The following is a 17455-nucleotide window of genomic DNA, read 5'->3' on the forward strand; positions in this document are numbered from 1 at the left end:
CACAACTTCAGCATCTCGCCGTCCGACAAAGGCAGCCTATGAAAGCTATACGGGGTGTTGCGCAACATCCTGTTCTTGCAATTCGGATAAGCACAAACACGAACCATTGTTTTCAATCGATGCAGTAAAACTCTCAACTGTACTCCGGGACAACCAGCGCCACTCTGAGCACGCTCAGCATGGCTCTGTTTTCTTCCGGCAACAAGCAAAGCTCTCGCGAGATGACGTCACACAGCCCAGAGGTAAGGGAAACGCTTAGTATGCTATTTACAGAGATAGCACTGGCGATCTGAACCGGTCAGTGGCGAAAAAAAGCACTTTTAATGCGCAAACTTATACGGGACGCATTTGCCCGTTACCATTTTAGCTTGTTTCGCGGCTGTCGCCTGCATCCGCCTCCCTCAATACTGAACCAATTTTAAAATGAGTTTTACCTATGAATCATACGCACACATACACATGGGGAAATAGGGCCCAGGTTGAAAAATACTGAAGTTATCCTTTAATCATCTGAACACTCCTACAAATACACGGTTCAGTGGCACTGCAGTGAGTTGTAGTGACTGAGGGTTGGATGGCACACTGGTCCATCAGGTATCTAAGGAGAGACCAATAAACGCACACCAGCGTGGCAAAGTTGATGAGGGGAATTCAACTTCTGTTTTCTGTATTTCATTATGTTTTCATATGCCTAAACATTTCCAGCACCCGGTCCAATCTGGCAAGTATGTGTTACTAAGTGACAGCTCTGTTTACTAAATACATGCATGACGTCTCACAGTTGGCATGTGGTGGTGCCCTTGTTACAGAAGCAGAACATTGATTTTGCAATCATGCTGCCTTTTTGTTTGTTTAGATTCAAAGAGGGAAGGTGGAAGTGAATATCAGTTGCTGTCATAACAACACGAGCATAAACACAAATTGTTGCCAGCATCATTGTGTTTATTCCGAGTGAGTATCTGCTGTTGTTTATTTTTAGAAACGTAATGCTCATCACTTCCAGTACAGGAGAGAAACCCTTTCCAGGGAAAACCGACTAGAAACTGGATGTTGATAACAAAAGCGTTGCGAATGACTGACATCTTTACTGCATCAAACGGCACAATGGAGTCACAAAAAAGTATTTATATGAAACTGTTTCTGTATGCGACTTTAATGGTCTTAATGAACCAATATTTTTCTCAGCATTTGTGATCAAACTCCAGCACACTGAATACATCTGTGTTAAAATAGTGCAGAATCTGTGCTGCCTTCATTCAAGTTATCTGAACAGGTATTTTTGTTCAGTGGCATCATGGGAATTCCCCCGGGTTTTTGCTGGGTGAGTGTGGGTGGATCCTCCCCAACAAAGGTGTTTTTTTTTACCTCACGTTATGTCACCTCTGGATCTTCTCGTTTAAAGTGATGAGAATGACAGGTGGATGAGCAAACAATCAAACAACATAATGGCTGGCCTCACTTTTCACCCTGGCATTATATTTTTGGCACCACAAATCACTGATGACATCATTATGATGTGATGTTTGTAAAAATGTAGGTACTTAGTCTCAGTCTAATGTAAAGGTGTGATAAAATAATGCAATTCCTGAAGGAGAGACTTTTTGCTTTATTTGTTGTTACACAGTGAAAACATGAAATAATCTTAATATCATCTGGGACATCCACGGCTCCAGCAACTTCCTGTAAGAAATTAAGTCTGTAATTTAAAATCAGCAGGGACAGACCAAGTATAAAAAAATCATTAAAATGCAAATGGAAGTAAGATGTAATATCTGTGCCTACCTCAGTGTTAATATTTAGGTGCACAACTCTGTCAATGCAGATGTAATTGTTAACCTCAGGAAACACTTTGAGACTTAAAAGCATCATATTTAATTAGCTAAAAGACAAACCTTTCTCTTGAGGTAGTCTGACACTTTCCAACATGTTATGACAAGCCAAGTTTTTCAGAAATGCCGTCACCGCCTCAGAGTAACCGTCACTCTGGCGAGCTACAGTGAAAAGAAAGAAAAAAAGAAAAGACGGTTTTATGTGTAGGCGCCGTCGTTGTTTACAACAATCACATGTTGCCAGTGTTTGTTATTCGGGGGTGTGAAACTAATTTTAGGTCATGGGTCACATACAGCCTAATTTACCTCAAGTGGGCTGGACCAGTAACACCATCGCATAATAACCTATAAATAACAACACCTCCACATTGTTGCCTTTCTTTTACTGATATAATGATAGCATAATGTACGTACACCCTTTCACGCTTTCACGCCCTTTGAACTTTTAATTCTCAACAATATTCAGACATTGTAATTAGAATATGAATATATTTATATTTGTATTTAAAAATGTAATTAACAGCTATAAAGATACACAGGACAGTATATATAAAATTATAGTACCTTTATAAGGGTAGCCCTAAATTATTCAGTTTGAGACTTAAAACCAAGTGATGCTTCTTGTGAAGCTGCGGGAATACTACCGTCTATAATCCAGCTGTTGTGCTGCTGGGAATGGACAGCCTGCGAGCTGGGCAGTTTGGTGGTGAATTAATGGAGTGGAGGATAAAGTTGTTAGATGGTAAGACTACAGACAGCTGACTTTTGAAGGACTTTTTGGCTTGTTGCAGCCTCTGTAGATGGAGTGCAATGAGTGTTCGGTGTGAGCTTCAGTTTGTCAGAACTGTGTGTGATCGGCCTTCAAACTATTTAGAAGGACTCGGCCGACATCCATCAGTTGATCAGAGCACCCCTATCTGGGGGTGTTCAATATATAATCCTTGCTCATCTTCGACTCTGGCTGCTTGTAGAAATGGCAATTTAATGGTATGGGGAGATTTTTATATCACAGCAGCGCTAATTTTTTAGCAACAGAGAGGCGCTGCGACTAAATGTGTTTAGTGTTCATCAGTTTCCTGTTGTTAGCTGACAGGAGTGTTCAGTGTTCAGTATCTGGGGGTGTTCAATATATAATCCTTGCTCATCTTCGACTCTGGCTGCTTGTAGAAATGGCAATTTAATGGTATGGGGAGATTTTTATATCACAGCAGCGCTAATTTTTTAGCAACAGAGAGGCGCTGCGACTAAATGTGTTTAGTGGAAACACTGCAACAATAAGCATTCATAGATTTTTAGAGAGCTGTACTCTGGTCAGAGTGGAAAAGCCTCTTAAGCAGCATTTTACATGAAGTAGCTACTCACTATTTAACATGCTCCTGAAACCGAACACCTCTTTGCCCTCAAAATTAGGTATGCACTGTCATGTGGTCGATCAGATTGGATCCTTTGGTGGACCGATTCTGGCCTGCAGGTCGTATGTTTGACAATCATGGTAGGTGCTTTCTATCAATGTATACTCTGATAAAGTACCCCATTATTCTGAACCTGCCTTTCATACAGGCGTGTCTCCCTCTCTCTTTTAATATTGACCTGACTTTCAGCTCATCTATCATTTTTTTGTACTATTCAGGAGATGGTTGGCCGTCTTATTGACGACATTCCAGCTGTTATTAGGGATCAGTGGAATGGGGAGAATTGTGATTGGATTTCATGCTTTGTTCCCGTCATATATATGCTTTAATTTTGATACCTGTTGTAATCATGCAGTGTAATCCTGTTAAAATTGAATAAAAATATTCTTGACAGTCCTGGTTTAAATCAATATCCTGGGAGTAGTTAAAGAAATAGTTCACCCCAAAATGTAATGGTATAATCTAAATGCTTTGTAGACAAACTAAACCAAAGACACTCTTTTTACCTCATGATTTCCCATCAGTAGCTCAGTGGAGCCCCTTTTTCACTGGACAAAAAAACCCCACTAACACCTGCTGACATCTGGCTTTTGTATTTAATGGGAAAGGTTACAATCGGTATTCTCTCACGGGAAAATGACTCTGCAGTAGTCACAGGATATTTATCAGCCCTAGCTCCGACTGGCAGTGATGGAAATATGGACGAACTAATTTTAGCCTCTTTGCTGGTGTGATTCAGTGACATGCCACCACAAATTCTGCCCGTCTCCATCCAAACAGCGCTTATACGTCTTTTAAAATTTAGCTCGCACAGAGTTTGAGAGGAAGACTGAATAAGTAACAGATGTAAATAAATAAGTAACCACCATGAAATTTTCACTGGCCTCCATGCTGCTGTCAAATGTGACACACCAGGAAAAAAAAAACAGTCTCTGGCTACTGGTGATGGGAAAGCAGTCTGTTGCCTATTTTCCCGGGTTTTCCGAGGTTAAATTACCCACATACAAGCACTAATTTTGATGGGAAAAGGAAACATTGGATTTTGGGGCCTTTGTTGTAATCATTTAACGCTGCCTTACAAAGCTAGCACATAACTACAGATTTGGTCAAAATTGAGGACTGGAATCTGACTTATTTTACCATATAAAAACATCATTATGTCATAGAAACATATAAAACTGTGTAGAAAATTGTCAAAGAGAGAAAGACAACCATAGGGCTAAAGCATGGAAGTTAACTAAGTGTACAAGTGAAAGCTAGCTGGTGAGAAAGCTACAAGCTAGTCTTTGCCAAAACAAAATTAACTGGACATATCTGTCTCTAGCTGTACTCTGTAATTTAAAAATAATTGATGAATTGATGTAATTGATGATCTTATCTTGGTAATTCAGTTCATTAACTCAATAAAGCTGTAGCTGAATCCAATTTGTATTCCCTAACTAGCTTAGCATAGCGTCTGCTCTTGACTTATGTAAAATTAACGTAACTAGGTATAATGTTAGTTAAGCTACGTTTAATGTTTTTTAAATTGTAGATTAATTGATTATTCATTTAAGGCAACTCTTACCTTTCTTGCATTTCACACAGCACTTAGAAAAAAATTGAACATCCACAACTCCCGCCTCCCTCCAAAGGCCTACTCCCCCCTCCTCCATTACGTCCTCATTGCGGCTACGATAGACGTAGCCGTTGGCAAGGTAACGTTAGATACACGGAAGAGGAGAGCGAGTGTAACGTTACAACCAAGACAGTCAAAAACAACCCCGGAGTTTTAAAACTCAACCAGAGTCAGTGATGACTGATGAGTTTTAGAATAAGGTTACAGTGCTAACGTTAGATAGTAGCATTAACGTTACTAGTAAGTGGAAACGCACAAGGAAGATAACGTTAATGTTTCAGAGGCTACACTGCAGTAGGCTAACGTTAGCCATTAGCAACTGGACGCTGTGTTGTCATATAACGTTATATGTTAAATTAGAAGCAAACTAAACATAACGTTACCTGTCCTGCACAAACGCAACCCTGGAGTTTTGAAACTTATCCAGAGTCAGTAATGACTGATGAGTTTTATATAGGCTATATATATAACGTAAATGCTAACGTTAGATAGTACTGGTGACTGGCAACAAACAAGACAGTAGGCTAACCGTTAGCAACTGGATGCTGTGTTGTCATATAACGCTAAGCCTATGTAACATTGGGGGGGGGGGGTCATTACATGAGCGGTTACGTCAGTCGGAGGCCTCCACATTGGGAACACAGACAGGGGTTTTCTTAAAACCATATGAGAATGGTACAATCATGAGTTTTTATCTCTGGTGGAATTCACTTACATTATGGTGTGCCATCAGCTGATTAATAGCATTTTAACATAAACAAAGAAAAGCGTAAAATTTCCAGAAAGGTAAGTGTTGCTTTAATTGTGCTGTAAATATTAAAAGAAGAAGAAATGATAAACTAGTTTTAATAGACAAGAATGCTGAAAACACATTTTACAACACCATATATTTATATTTTGGTATATTACACTTACTATACAGTATGTTATACTATAGCCTACTTGTACTGTAATTGATTATTTCTTTATATCCCACAGCCTACTATATTACACAGTACTATGTTATATTAATATGGTATTATTTTTCTATTAGGAATCCAGACAAACTCTACTTATAATTTCTTAATTGTATTATATTACTCTGATGTACAATGTTATAGTAGATGATATCGTATGACTCCAACTGTACTTTGCTGAACACATCACTATGTTGCTTACCTTGAGACAGTGCTGCACTTTTTAAATACAGCCTACCTGCTGTGGGCACTGTATATATTCTGCTTGCCTTGTAATCTGGGGTTGTGTTGCTTTTGTATAGTTTCTGTTTTTATTTCTATTTACTTGTGGTTATTTATTATTATCTTTTTGTGTCCTTGTGCTGCTGCAAGACCTTTTTTTCCCTCTGGGGATTGATAAGGCTTATCTTATCTCTGCAGGGCAGTACAAAACTGTTTGTGGTTGAACTTTAGCTGTAGGGGGTAATAGTTTGGGAGAGAGCTGAATTATTTGAGTATTATTCAGGGTAATGGCTCACCATACAGCATGTGTCTGTTGAGGGAGTCCTCTGAGTCTGTCTCTTTTAGAGGTGGCTCTACTTCCTGGAAAATGATGCATTCGGGACAGTTGGCCCACTTGCCGCTCCAGAGCAGGTTCCTCCGCTGCGGCCTTCCTGCATCAAAACAGCAAAACACCAGCAGGGCAGAAACAGTAGTGATCAGAGAGTGACACAGAATGAGGTCAGCATACTGCAGTGAACTCCCAAAAGGCTACGAGGCCAATCATTAACAGAGGTGTCTTTGTTCTGAGTCAGATTTGTGTTAGGTGATCAGTCGACCAACAGACCGTGCCGGTATTTAGGCTGGATTACCAATTGAGTGAAGCAGGCTATTGAATATTGTTGTATGCAACACAAAAGCAAAACATCAACTAACATTAAGGCCTTAACATGGATCTTGTTTTATTATCTGATTGTGATGATCTCAAAGAGATAGTCTGGCTCTTTTGAAGTGGGGTTGTATGAGGTACTTATCCACAGTGAGTATTACTTACAGTAGATGTCGATTGGCACACCCCCAGTTTGGAGAAGCAGACAGGAGCACCGCCACGGAAGCTAAGCAATGTACTGCCGTGGATGGGGGCAGCAGCAAAACATCTGCTGCTGCCTCGATCAGATCCGAACTGATCCTTTTAAACGCCAGAATCCCACAACACAAACAAATGAACTGATCGAGGCAGCGGTAGACCAGAAGCTCCTGTGTTCAGTCATGTTAAATAACATCTCATTGGAGTCTGGCTTTGAAGAGAGTGATATAACAGCTTCAGTTCCCATGTCTGATGTCTGATGACGAGGTAAAGTGGTGAAAATATTCTCAATGAAGCGTACACTTAAACTGATATTGATTTTTTATGTGGCTAAATACATTTTGCTTCTGCCCCCTTCCACAGCAGTACATTGCTGAGCTTCTATGTTGCCTGCTTTTCAAAACAGGGAACGTGCCGACTGCCACTTACTGTAGGTAATACTTTGACTTTGGCTAGATACCTCATACAGCCCCACTCCCAAAGATCTGAACTATCCCTTTATAGGACTATCCTATATTTCAGCATCTTAAATGAATGAACACTTGTTTGCTCTCAGGCTGAGAATTAGGTGAGAAGGTTGATAGCACTCTCATGTTTGTGTACAGTCACAGGCTGGTTCGCTTAATTCAGCACAGATACTGGAAACAGGAAACAGTTTGTTTTTGAAACTTTTGTTGCTGAATGAGGTACTTTCTCTCTTTGTCCTGTTGTTATACACCTGTTCAGATTCCTGTTTTATATAGTAGGCTCTATTGTAGCGTACCATAACAATCATAACTGTAAATTTTGGAAATCTTTGGCAACTTAGATTCATGTCCAGTCATTGTGAATAAAAGTAATCTCCTTTTCTTCACACTATTTGTTCTACATGAGACAACATGAGCAATAAAGAATTCGACTGGACATGTTTGGAGCTATTTTGATGTAATGTTTTGTGAATTGAATTTATTCAGGTGCCTAAGTTTTTAAAGCCAAAAAATCCACCCAAAAGTCATTTCAGTGGTGAGCTTTAGAGTTACAGATGTTCTGACAGAAACACTCAGGGGTTTTCCCACCCTGCTCAGAATAAAAGTCTGGGAAAATTACTGATCCCTGTAATTTTTTTGGGTAAAGTTGTTGCATTTATTTTAACACCAGCACAAAATTCCCATTTGCATCGCCTCCTAAAAAAGGCCTCTTGAAACCAGCACCTATTCATCTCTCGTGTGCATGTGTGAATGCAGGTGGTCGTGCAGTTACCTTCCAGTTCCATATCGTCCCTGTCAGGACGTATGTGATAGGTCCAGGTCTGTTTAATGCAGTTATCTCCCCTAAAAGAATATTTGAAAAGTAAGTACACATTTAGCATGTTTTATAGTTCATCACATAATGACATAATAATATAAACATGACATCAAGACTTTCATTTTTAAAACATACATTCACACCTTTTACACTTTCTAGACATCACTTCCCTAATTCTGGTGTCTATTCATGGTCTGGGTTTTTTTGTTTGTGCCTTGTTATAAAAATGCTCTAAAGCAGTTTCATACATAGAAGTGTGTCATATAATTAAAACATCATGTGAATGGTTTGGATGGAGCTAATACTGGCTTTGATGTCGTCAGTGGTGGGAGGTATTTAGTTGCTTAGCTCAAGCTCAAGTGCAGTTGTGAGTTTCTTTAACTTTACTTGATTATTTCCATTTTATTCTACTTTATATTTTAATTCCACTACTAAAGTCCTAAAACCTGAATATGAGTTAGTATCTTGGTTTCCTCATCTCAAAGTCAGTTGTTTTTTGATTTGATTTTTGGTTAGATGCCTGAAATCAGGTCTGTTGTTAACACAAGCTGAAGAGACTTTCACATTTTGTTCTACGACATAAAATACATCAGTAAATTTGAAGCTTCTGTGTGTCTTAAAAAAAGACAGTTGCTAACAAGTGGCTAAATGTGACTGCAGATTGTCATCACGCCAAGCTGAGCCGCACCACGCTGTGCCGAACATAGCTTTACAGTCTTGTTATGGTGGTGATGTTAGGTCATGTGACCATAATGTAGTTTTTTTTTAATAGCCTAACGTTAGCTTTTTACTTCTGGCGAATGCATTCAGACTTTTGTGTAGATTATCTTGCAGAACATAACATCTTAGTGTCCTAATTGTGTATTTGCCACAGAGCTTATTTTCAGTAGTAATCTAAAATCCAATGGAAAAATCTCACAGGCTTTCTGGCGAGAGAACCAGGGCGAAGCTAACCTCCGCGTCAGCCTACAGAAAAAACTTCATCCCTGGCTGACTATATGTCTATATATAGGGAGCAGGTCCTCATCTATGTTTCACAGCCATGTTTCTACAGTAGCCCTGCATGGCTCTAGATAGGTCCATTAGCATTTTTATGTGACACTGCTGCATGCAGTGTTTGCATTTTAGATCACCAGGTCTGTTTGTTTTAGAGCGAAGACTACGAATAATTGGACTCCCGATAAAAACCTCCTGAATGTCTGGCTCTTAAGTAATCAGAGAAAAGTGAGCACATATTAGCAAAACAAACAAACAGCATCGGAAAAACACTGATTTGTAATGTGAAAATTCTGTGTTTTTACAGGTTTAAATCATATGGTCTGTTTGTTTTGGATAGGAAGAGACCCCTGTGGATTATTCGGGTCCTGGAAAAAACCTCCTGAACGTGTGGATCAGAAATAAGGTGAGCACACATTAGTAGGTGCTGGGCTAGCGGCCTGTCTGTATCTTTCCGAATATCATAGGAGAAATATTTGTAACATGAGACTGCTTTATTCAGTGTTTTTCCGGTTGTCCTTAACAATGAACACTGTAGGAATTCTAACCAGGAGAAGTTTCAGCTTGTTGCAATCTGCAATCCTCACCACTAGATGCCACTAAATCCCCCTAAATCTTACACACTGTTCCCTTAAAGTGAAAACAGACCAATTGTCAACCACAAGTTTCAGTTAGTTTTCAGAGTGGGTGGCTTGTTTCAGTTTAGTTTGGTTTTAGTTTAGTTTTTAATAGTTCTAGTATTAGTTTTACTTTTTATTCTTGACAGTATGTGGGTATTGGTCAGTGGCACCATTTCCGAAGTTACAGTACAAACACAATACTTTGTGAAGACAATTGACTGACTGTCATGTAGACATCCCAGTCTCAATAAACATATGCCCCAGTGCCTCCTCATGCTTGTGCTGACAAATTTGACCAAACTTACAAAGACTAAAATTAAAGACATTTATTTGTGTATTTGTATTTTATTATTATTAATAGTTAATTTTGTAAGTACACAGTATCATTTCAGTTAGTTTTTCTTCTAAAGCCTAGTTTTTATGTTTATTACAGCTAAATAAATGTTTTTTTTTGTTTTAGTTTTTAATTTTAGTTAACCACAACAACCTTGCCTCAGAGCCTAGCACCTTCTACATCTTCCACAGATACTTTGGTTGTTCCACTGTCTGCCATTTCCCCCTCTGGGGATAATGACCACAGATAACTTACACTGATACTGTTTGGTAACTGGGGATAGCTACCAGTAGCTAACAGGTAAAACAAAAGTGCTGTCCGCTTCCTGTTTTGGTTGCATAATAATTGACACACTTCCTCTGTGCTATAAATCAAGCCTCCTATTTCCCAGGAGATCGTCATTATTCTGTAGCCGTTACATTGTGATATTAACATTTACTTCATAATGATAAGTTAAAACAAAAAAACCTGTCTATTTCCACTTTAAGGTTGGGATTTATTCCCTATGAGGTCATGTGTGCGTGTGTATCTGCTGCCTCACATGCGCATGTGTCCAGTCAGCAGCAGTGTGCTGTTGGTCAACTCCTCCATGGTGAACCACATGTTGTCCAGTGCTTTGAACTTGTGGATGTCAGCCTCTCTGCGACTGACTGCCGCTTTAAAGTACCATTTCCCCAAATACTGAAAGAGACGCATACACAGAGAGGTGTCATGACAGTGTGGGGTTGCAGCAATGCTACAGGAACATAACCTATTTTAAGATATAAGCCCACAAGTATTGAGAAAGACCACTTATGGAAAGAACAGCGGGGGTGGAAAGAGCGTCTCTGTGGTTACGTCTTCAGTTTATCTCGGTAAATCTCTCTGTGTCTGCACTAACTGTGAATTGCCATTGCGTTACTTATTTGTATGACACACTTAACCAGAGGCTATATATTAAGACTACATTAAAGTTATCTTAGATGCATCAAAAAGTACAAAATGTTTCATTAAAATAACAACAACAAAGTGCCAATGACAGGAATCATCAAATGTTTTTCTCTGTCAAAAGTTATGGTACGTGAGTATATTTTGCATTTAGACAAACAGAAAATCTAAATATTTCATTTTCTCACCTGCTGATGGTCGACAGTGTTGACAGGCAACAGCTCAGGAACTGAACATGGCACAAAGGCCTGATACAACAAACTAAATAAATAGAGAAAACATGACAAAGCTTTATCCAACATAACTGCAACCTCAGAGCTAATTGTTCACTAAGAACCTGATCAGAATGTGTGTTGGTCTTCGGGGCACAGTTTGTTCCAACGTGTCACCTAAAAAGAGTGTGGGTGTGGGTAAATTATTAACATGTACTGCTGCAATACCCTCTGACCTCCACACCAACAGCTGCACCTCAGAAGACCCGTCTGTTAAACTCCTGAAGTTTGCAGATGACACAACGATCAAGTGACGAGTCTGCATACAGACAAGAGTTTTAGCAGCTGGTGTGGTCAGAACAACCTGAAGCCGAATACTCAAAACTGTGGTGATGACAATAGACTTCAGGAGGTGCCCCTCAACATGCTTCCTATCATCTTACTCAACAACACTGTGTTTGCGGTGGAGGCCTTTAAGCTTCTGGGATCCACCATCTCCCAGGACCTAAAGTGGACGTCCAACATCAACATCACCAGAAAAACAAAGGCTCAGAGGAGGCTCAGGAGGTGCTGCTCCAGTTCCTCACTGCAATGATTCAGTCTATTCTCTGCACATCCATCACTATCTGGTTTGGATCAGCCACCAAACAGGACAGGAAGTGACTACAACGGACAATCATTACTGCAGAGAGAATCACTGGTGCCAACCTGCCCTCCATCCAGGACTTATACACTTCAGAGTCAGGAGTCAGGCAGGTAACATGGCTGCACAGCCTGTTCCAACTTCTCCCCTCTGGAGGGCGCTACAGAATACTATGCAGCAAAACAACCAGACACAAGAGCCATTGATTGATTGATTGATGAACAGCTAACATCAGTTTAATGACACTATATCAGGGGTCTTAAATGTTTTTCAGAGCAAGGAGCTTTTAGCTGAAAGAGAGACAGAGAATGGACCCCCTGCTACTTATTGCGTGTAAAACTGAGTTGCGTATTACGGCCTACAACAACGTGTGGGGCAGCCTAAAGCGGCATGTATAAACCTGTATACCCTATTATAGTGCATACAATACTAAGCTATTAAAATAATAACTATTGGCACATTCATATATTTATACATATTATTTGTTTCTGATGTGGGCGGTAATTGAGCCTCTTGCTCAAGAAGTTGCAAAACAATCCGCTGTGGCTCACAAGAATGTCTGTAAATTTAAAATAATAAACAGCCAATAGGTAATAATTGGTGCCCCCCTGCAGTAACTCTGAGGACCCCCTGGGTGTTGCGGACCCCCTGTTGAAGACCCAGGCTATATATTATTGTTTAAATACACAGTGGTTTTTGTAACGTGCACATACTACTGTCAAATATAAAACCATCATGGAAGGACAAGCCCCTGCACAGCATGTACCACTGACAGATTGAAGAAGTTGCCGACATCAAGAAATCCTGCCAGTGGCTGGAAAAGGCCGGATTGAAAGACGCCACAGGAGCACTAATCATGGCAGCACAGGAAGTACAAGATCAGTAGAAGCAAGAGTCTTCCACACCAGACAGGACCCCAGGTGCAGGCTGTGCAAAAATGCTCCTGAGACAGCTCAGCACATAATAGCAGGGTGTGAGATGCAGGCAGGAAGAGCATACATGGAACGCCATAACCAAGATGCTGGCATAGTGTACAGGAACATCTGCACTGAGTATGGACTGGAAATCCCAAGGTCAGAATGTTAGACACCTCCTAAGGTGGTTGAGAATGACTGAGCTGACATCATGTGGGACTTCCAGATCCAAACTGGTGATGGCTAACCAACCGTGCACCGTGTTGACGGACAAACAACAGAAGAAGGCAGAGGTGATAGATGTAGCAATCCCCAGCGACAGCAACACCAGGAAGAAGGAACGTGAGAAGCTGGAAAAATACCAAGGGCTGAAAGAGGAGCTAGAAAAGATGTGGGGATTGAAGGCAACCGTGGTGTCAGTGGTAATGGGAGCACTGGGGGCTGTGACCCCCAAACTGGGAGAGTGGCTTCAGCAGAGTCCAGGTACAACATCTGAGGTCTCTGTCCAGAAGAGTGCAGTCACAGGAACAGCTAAGATACTGCGCAGAACCCTAAAGCTCTCTGGTAGAGGACCCGAGTTTGAGGAAGACACACCACCACCCCCATGGGAGGGAGGGGGAGAGGGGGATGTGTGTGTATTGTATAACTGTATGTATAACAAAAAAAGTCTGACTTGTAGATCATGTATGTTGTTCATATCTATCTATCTACTGTATATAAAATAAGATACACCTTTATTGATCCCACAATTGAGAAATATACAGTGTGTGTGTGTGTGTGATTCAGATTGTGATCTTTGAAGGAGGTGAACAATGGGTTAAAAGTCTCTGTTGTCTCTGTTGTCTCTGTCTTTTAGGAAAACCCATTTATAGTAAAGTGATGATCACTTTCTCACAGCGAGCTTTTCTCATGCTCCAAATTCTGCTGAGAAGAGAAAGTCCCTTAAAAGCGCTCTTCATGGGCCCTCTGAGTCATCATCATATGTAGGAGGTGGTGGTTTCTTTTAAATCACTTCAGCAAAGAAAAAGTTAATTATAGAAAGTTTTTACTATTGGAAAGTGAACATGTTACAACCTCAGGTATAATTTTTTTTAACACTTCAAAAACTGAGTATTACTAATGTGTTTGAGTACAGTCTGTCCTGACTGAACAAGTCCCACGCACTCTGTCAACAGACATCTACTGGGAATCATTAACTAGGCCTATTTGTTTGGGGCTAACTTTTTTTTTTTTTTTTTTTATAAATCATCCTCCTACACTAATGTTTGTCTGTCTCTATCAGCTTTTACTCTCTTACTCTCTACATTACTCTCTTATTTAATCACTCAATCTTTTAGTCCATAAAATGTTTAAACAAATTCACACAGCCGATGTTGACATACTAAAATTGCTTGTTTTTTTACTTACTGTCCACAGATTATTAGTTTCTATTGTAAAAAAAAAATTAGGAAATTCAAGGAAAAACAGCAAATGTTCACATTAGACACTTAAAACTAGTATATTTTTGATTGAAATTTATTTTAATTAATTAATTATCAAAGTAGTTGCCAGTAATTCAGCTCTAAAATGTGTTTTCATGAGTTGAACTTACAGTTTGCGATCAGGTTATGCTTATAATAGTACATATATTTTAGCGAGGTATCATTCGTTCGGGACATTCAGCCTCAGCTTGACTTGTTTCTGTCTCCTTACCCCAGTCTTATGCGACCTAACAGCAGTCTATGTCCTGGCACATGTGGAACACAAAGTCAAAAGTGTGAGTTCCCCTCAGGAAGCTTTGGCAGCGTGTCGGTTTGTTGACTGCTGTCTGAAAGGTGGTTGTCAGATTAGCTGAGCTCATGTAGTATATTACAGCAGACACCATACTGCCAGGAGCAAGAGATGGATGAGCTTCCCCATACTTCCACAAGGTGGTGTCAAACAACAAGCTTGTCTGCACATGTTACACCTGTAGAGACTTCCCCAGAAAACAGAGAGGCTTCCTACATCAAACCCACTGAGCTACACATGATAGGATTTTGTCTAACACCTGGAAATGTTTATTAAAATATTCATTACAGACACAGACCATGAGTATAGTGTCAAATAATTTAGATTCATGTTTTATTGCATTCTGTTCCTCCATGTATCGCACTACTTCTAGGTCCTGCAGACTTTAAGGAATACTTCACCCACAAAATTACAAGTTGTCAATCAACTGCTGTGTTGCCTTGATACATGCATTTTCTCCAAAATCCTTACTATTTAAAACTGAACTGAAAGTGAAACTATGCTCCAAACCCAGACTTCAATATTAAGATTATGTTTAGCAAAAATGCATGTGTTGGGGAAGTGTTGAGCACATGACCTGAAAAATGAGACTTGGATAATACTGCACACGTTGTTGAGAGTTGTGTAAGCATATGTTTTGATATTGTTTTGCAGTTGTTAAACGTGTAAATCAGTAAATCAATATGTTTGCCATGAATTTAAGGTAACACAGTATGACTAACTGATATAATAATGATCATTTAGTGGGTGAAGTATTACTTAAATTATAAATATTTGATTAAAATGAGGTGAGCAGGAAGACCTGTTTTCCTCCCATCGTGCTTGCCATTAAAATATGCTGTGCAGAGAGTTACTACCTTTGAAATGCTTATATTTGATGTTTGTTGATATTAGATTAGATAGAACTTTATTAATCCCTTGGGAAGACTCCCTCAGGGAAATTAAGATTCCAGCAGCATTGGATAGCAGCACACAGGGTATCAAAACGTAAAAAACTAAAAACAATTTGTAAAATATAAATATAAGATATATGATACAGATATGATATATACAGAGAATAAATGTGTTGTCTGTTGATTCGATTCTACTTAATTTTTGAGGCGGTAGTTCGCAGTAAAAATATTTTTATTGTGAGCCTGTTAGTTTGTTTAGTTCTACGGTTACCATAAAACTTCAATTAATAGCCTGGGCTTTTATTTGCTTAAATCACTGTAATCAATGGGCCTATTTTTGGGACATTCCAGTTAATAACAAAAGCTTACAAGTGGCCCTGTTTGGGATGGGGATGGTGGTTAGCTAGCAAGCTAGCTAGCTGTAGCATATAGCATACTCACTGGGAATTTCAAGGGCCGCAACAAATTCTTTCCACTTACCATAAAACTTGAATTAGCAGCCAGGGATATTATTTGCTTAAATCACTATAATGAACAGGCCTATATTTGGGACAGGTCTTTAATTCCTTTCACACAAAATTGTTGCTCAGCAAAGATCAGGAAATGCAATCAAATTGTTTATTTAAACCAGTATGAATATTACTTGTATAAAAATTAGGCTTCTGATAATATATCAACTATGAATCATTCATTTGATCTAGCTACGACAGATAGCGCATCAGAGAGTGTTACGGCACTCGAGGATTACAGCATCCAGCCCAACACTTTATCCTGTTAAAACAATACTCACAACTTGGATTAATTTTTATGAAAATCCATTTTGATTCTTTTGATCTGAGGACCCTTATGGACTAAGGGAATATTAATAACTTACAGGATAATCGAGGAATGGACACATAATTTGAGGAAACCAACAACCTGGTTTTGTACATCTGAAGAACTTCTACAAAAAAAAATTAGGTTCTTGGCAACCAGACCAAGTCTCTGATTGAGACAGGTGTTTATTTGTCAAAATTTCTAGCTACACCAGGCTAGTAAAAGGGACTGGGTGTTTAATTGAAATTTTACAGTATTAAACTTTACATTTAACAGCAGTTTAACTACAGCTAAGAACTTTCGATGCAATGTATTTATGTTCACAGACACAACTTGTAATCTTTTGTTATTCTACAGCAAAATCAACGCAATTTCAACAACTTTTACTTTCTCATATTAGGTTTAAGGCAGGGGTGTCAAACTCATTTTAGTTCGGGGGCCACATACAGCCCAATTTGATCTCAAGTGGGACATCCCCTTCAGAGTTTTCCATTTTTTAGTGTACAGAAAATCATTCTGAATATGTTCATCCATTTACAAAACAAATGATGAACAGCCCATGATATCTTAAGAAAAATTATGTGCAAATTCAACTGCATGCCTCACCTTTTCTACATCCAGTCAGTCTACTGCTCGCTTTCATTACATGTGACTTTTTTCATAATTTTCCATTAAAGTGGAGGCTACTGAAGAAGCAGGTTAACTCATCCACTGACAAATCATTTACAATCTGAAGTTTTGTCAGGGCCTCAGTAGACTCACAAGTTAGTCTTTAGCCGCTTTGCTTAACTAAAGACTGATGACTTTCTCCCTGATTTTGTGTTTAGATGGGCGGATACAATTTCAGAGTTTAAAAAAATCTCCCTACGTTGCAGAACCAATAGTAAATCTGCAGGGCGGTCCTTCGGTGGCTCGCTGAACTCTTGTGCTCGTAAACATAGTCTGACTAGAAACACGTGTAGCGGTACAAAATGGCTCAGCCGTGTTCGCAGAAAACGCCGTCAAAGTTAGTGGATGTTTGTCGCGTTTGCGGCGACACATTCTCACCAACTAAAAGAAACAAACATAATCTTTTACAAGGCCATGACTCATCCGGACTACAGAGGGAATCGCCTTGTTGTTTACAAATACTTCCGGGTAGAAAACCAGCAGAGCTTTTAGCTAT

General features: G+C 39.5%; 1 protein-coding gene across 2 annotated transcripts; it reads right to left on the reverse strand.

Moving 5' to 3' along the window:
- Nucleotides 1-1586: 1586 nt before the first annotated feature.
- On the reverse strand, nt 1587-11427 carry apom (apolipoprotein M). 2 transcript variants are annotated; one of them, XM_050046876.1, is made up of 7 exons: nt 11231-11426; nt 10657-10796; nt 8121-8191; nt 6334-6468; nt 1893-1991; nt 1783-1810; nt 1587-1680 (listed from the first exon to the last, which is right to left on the reverse strand). In XM_050046876.1, exons 1-6 carry the CDS (start codon nt 11342-11344, stop codon nt 1797-1799), a joined length of 573 nt encoding a protein of 190 aa, XP_049902833.1. In that variant the 5' UTR covers nt 11345-11426; the 3' UTR covers nt 1587-1680; nt 1783-1796. The 2 variants fall into 2 exon arrangements, with proteins under 2 accessions (XP_049902833.1, XP_049902832.1); XM_050046875.1 differs by lacking the exon at nt 1783-1810 and having other exon boundaries at nt 11231-11427.
- Nucleotides 11428-17455: the final 6028 nt, after the last annotated feature.

Source organism: Epinephelus moara, chromosome 6 (assembly GCF_006386435.1).
Source record: "Epinephelus moara isolate mb chromosome 6, YSFRI_EMoa_1.0, whole genome shotgun sequence".
Taxonomy (NCBI): Eukaryota; Metazoa; Chordata; class Actinopteri; order Perciformes; family Serranidae; genus Epinephelus; species Epinephelus moara.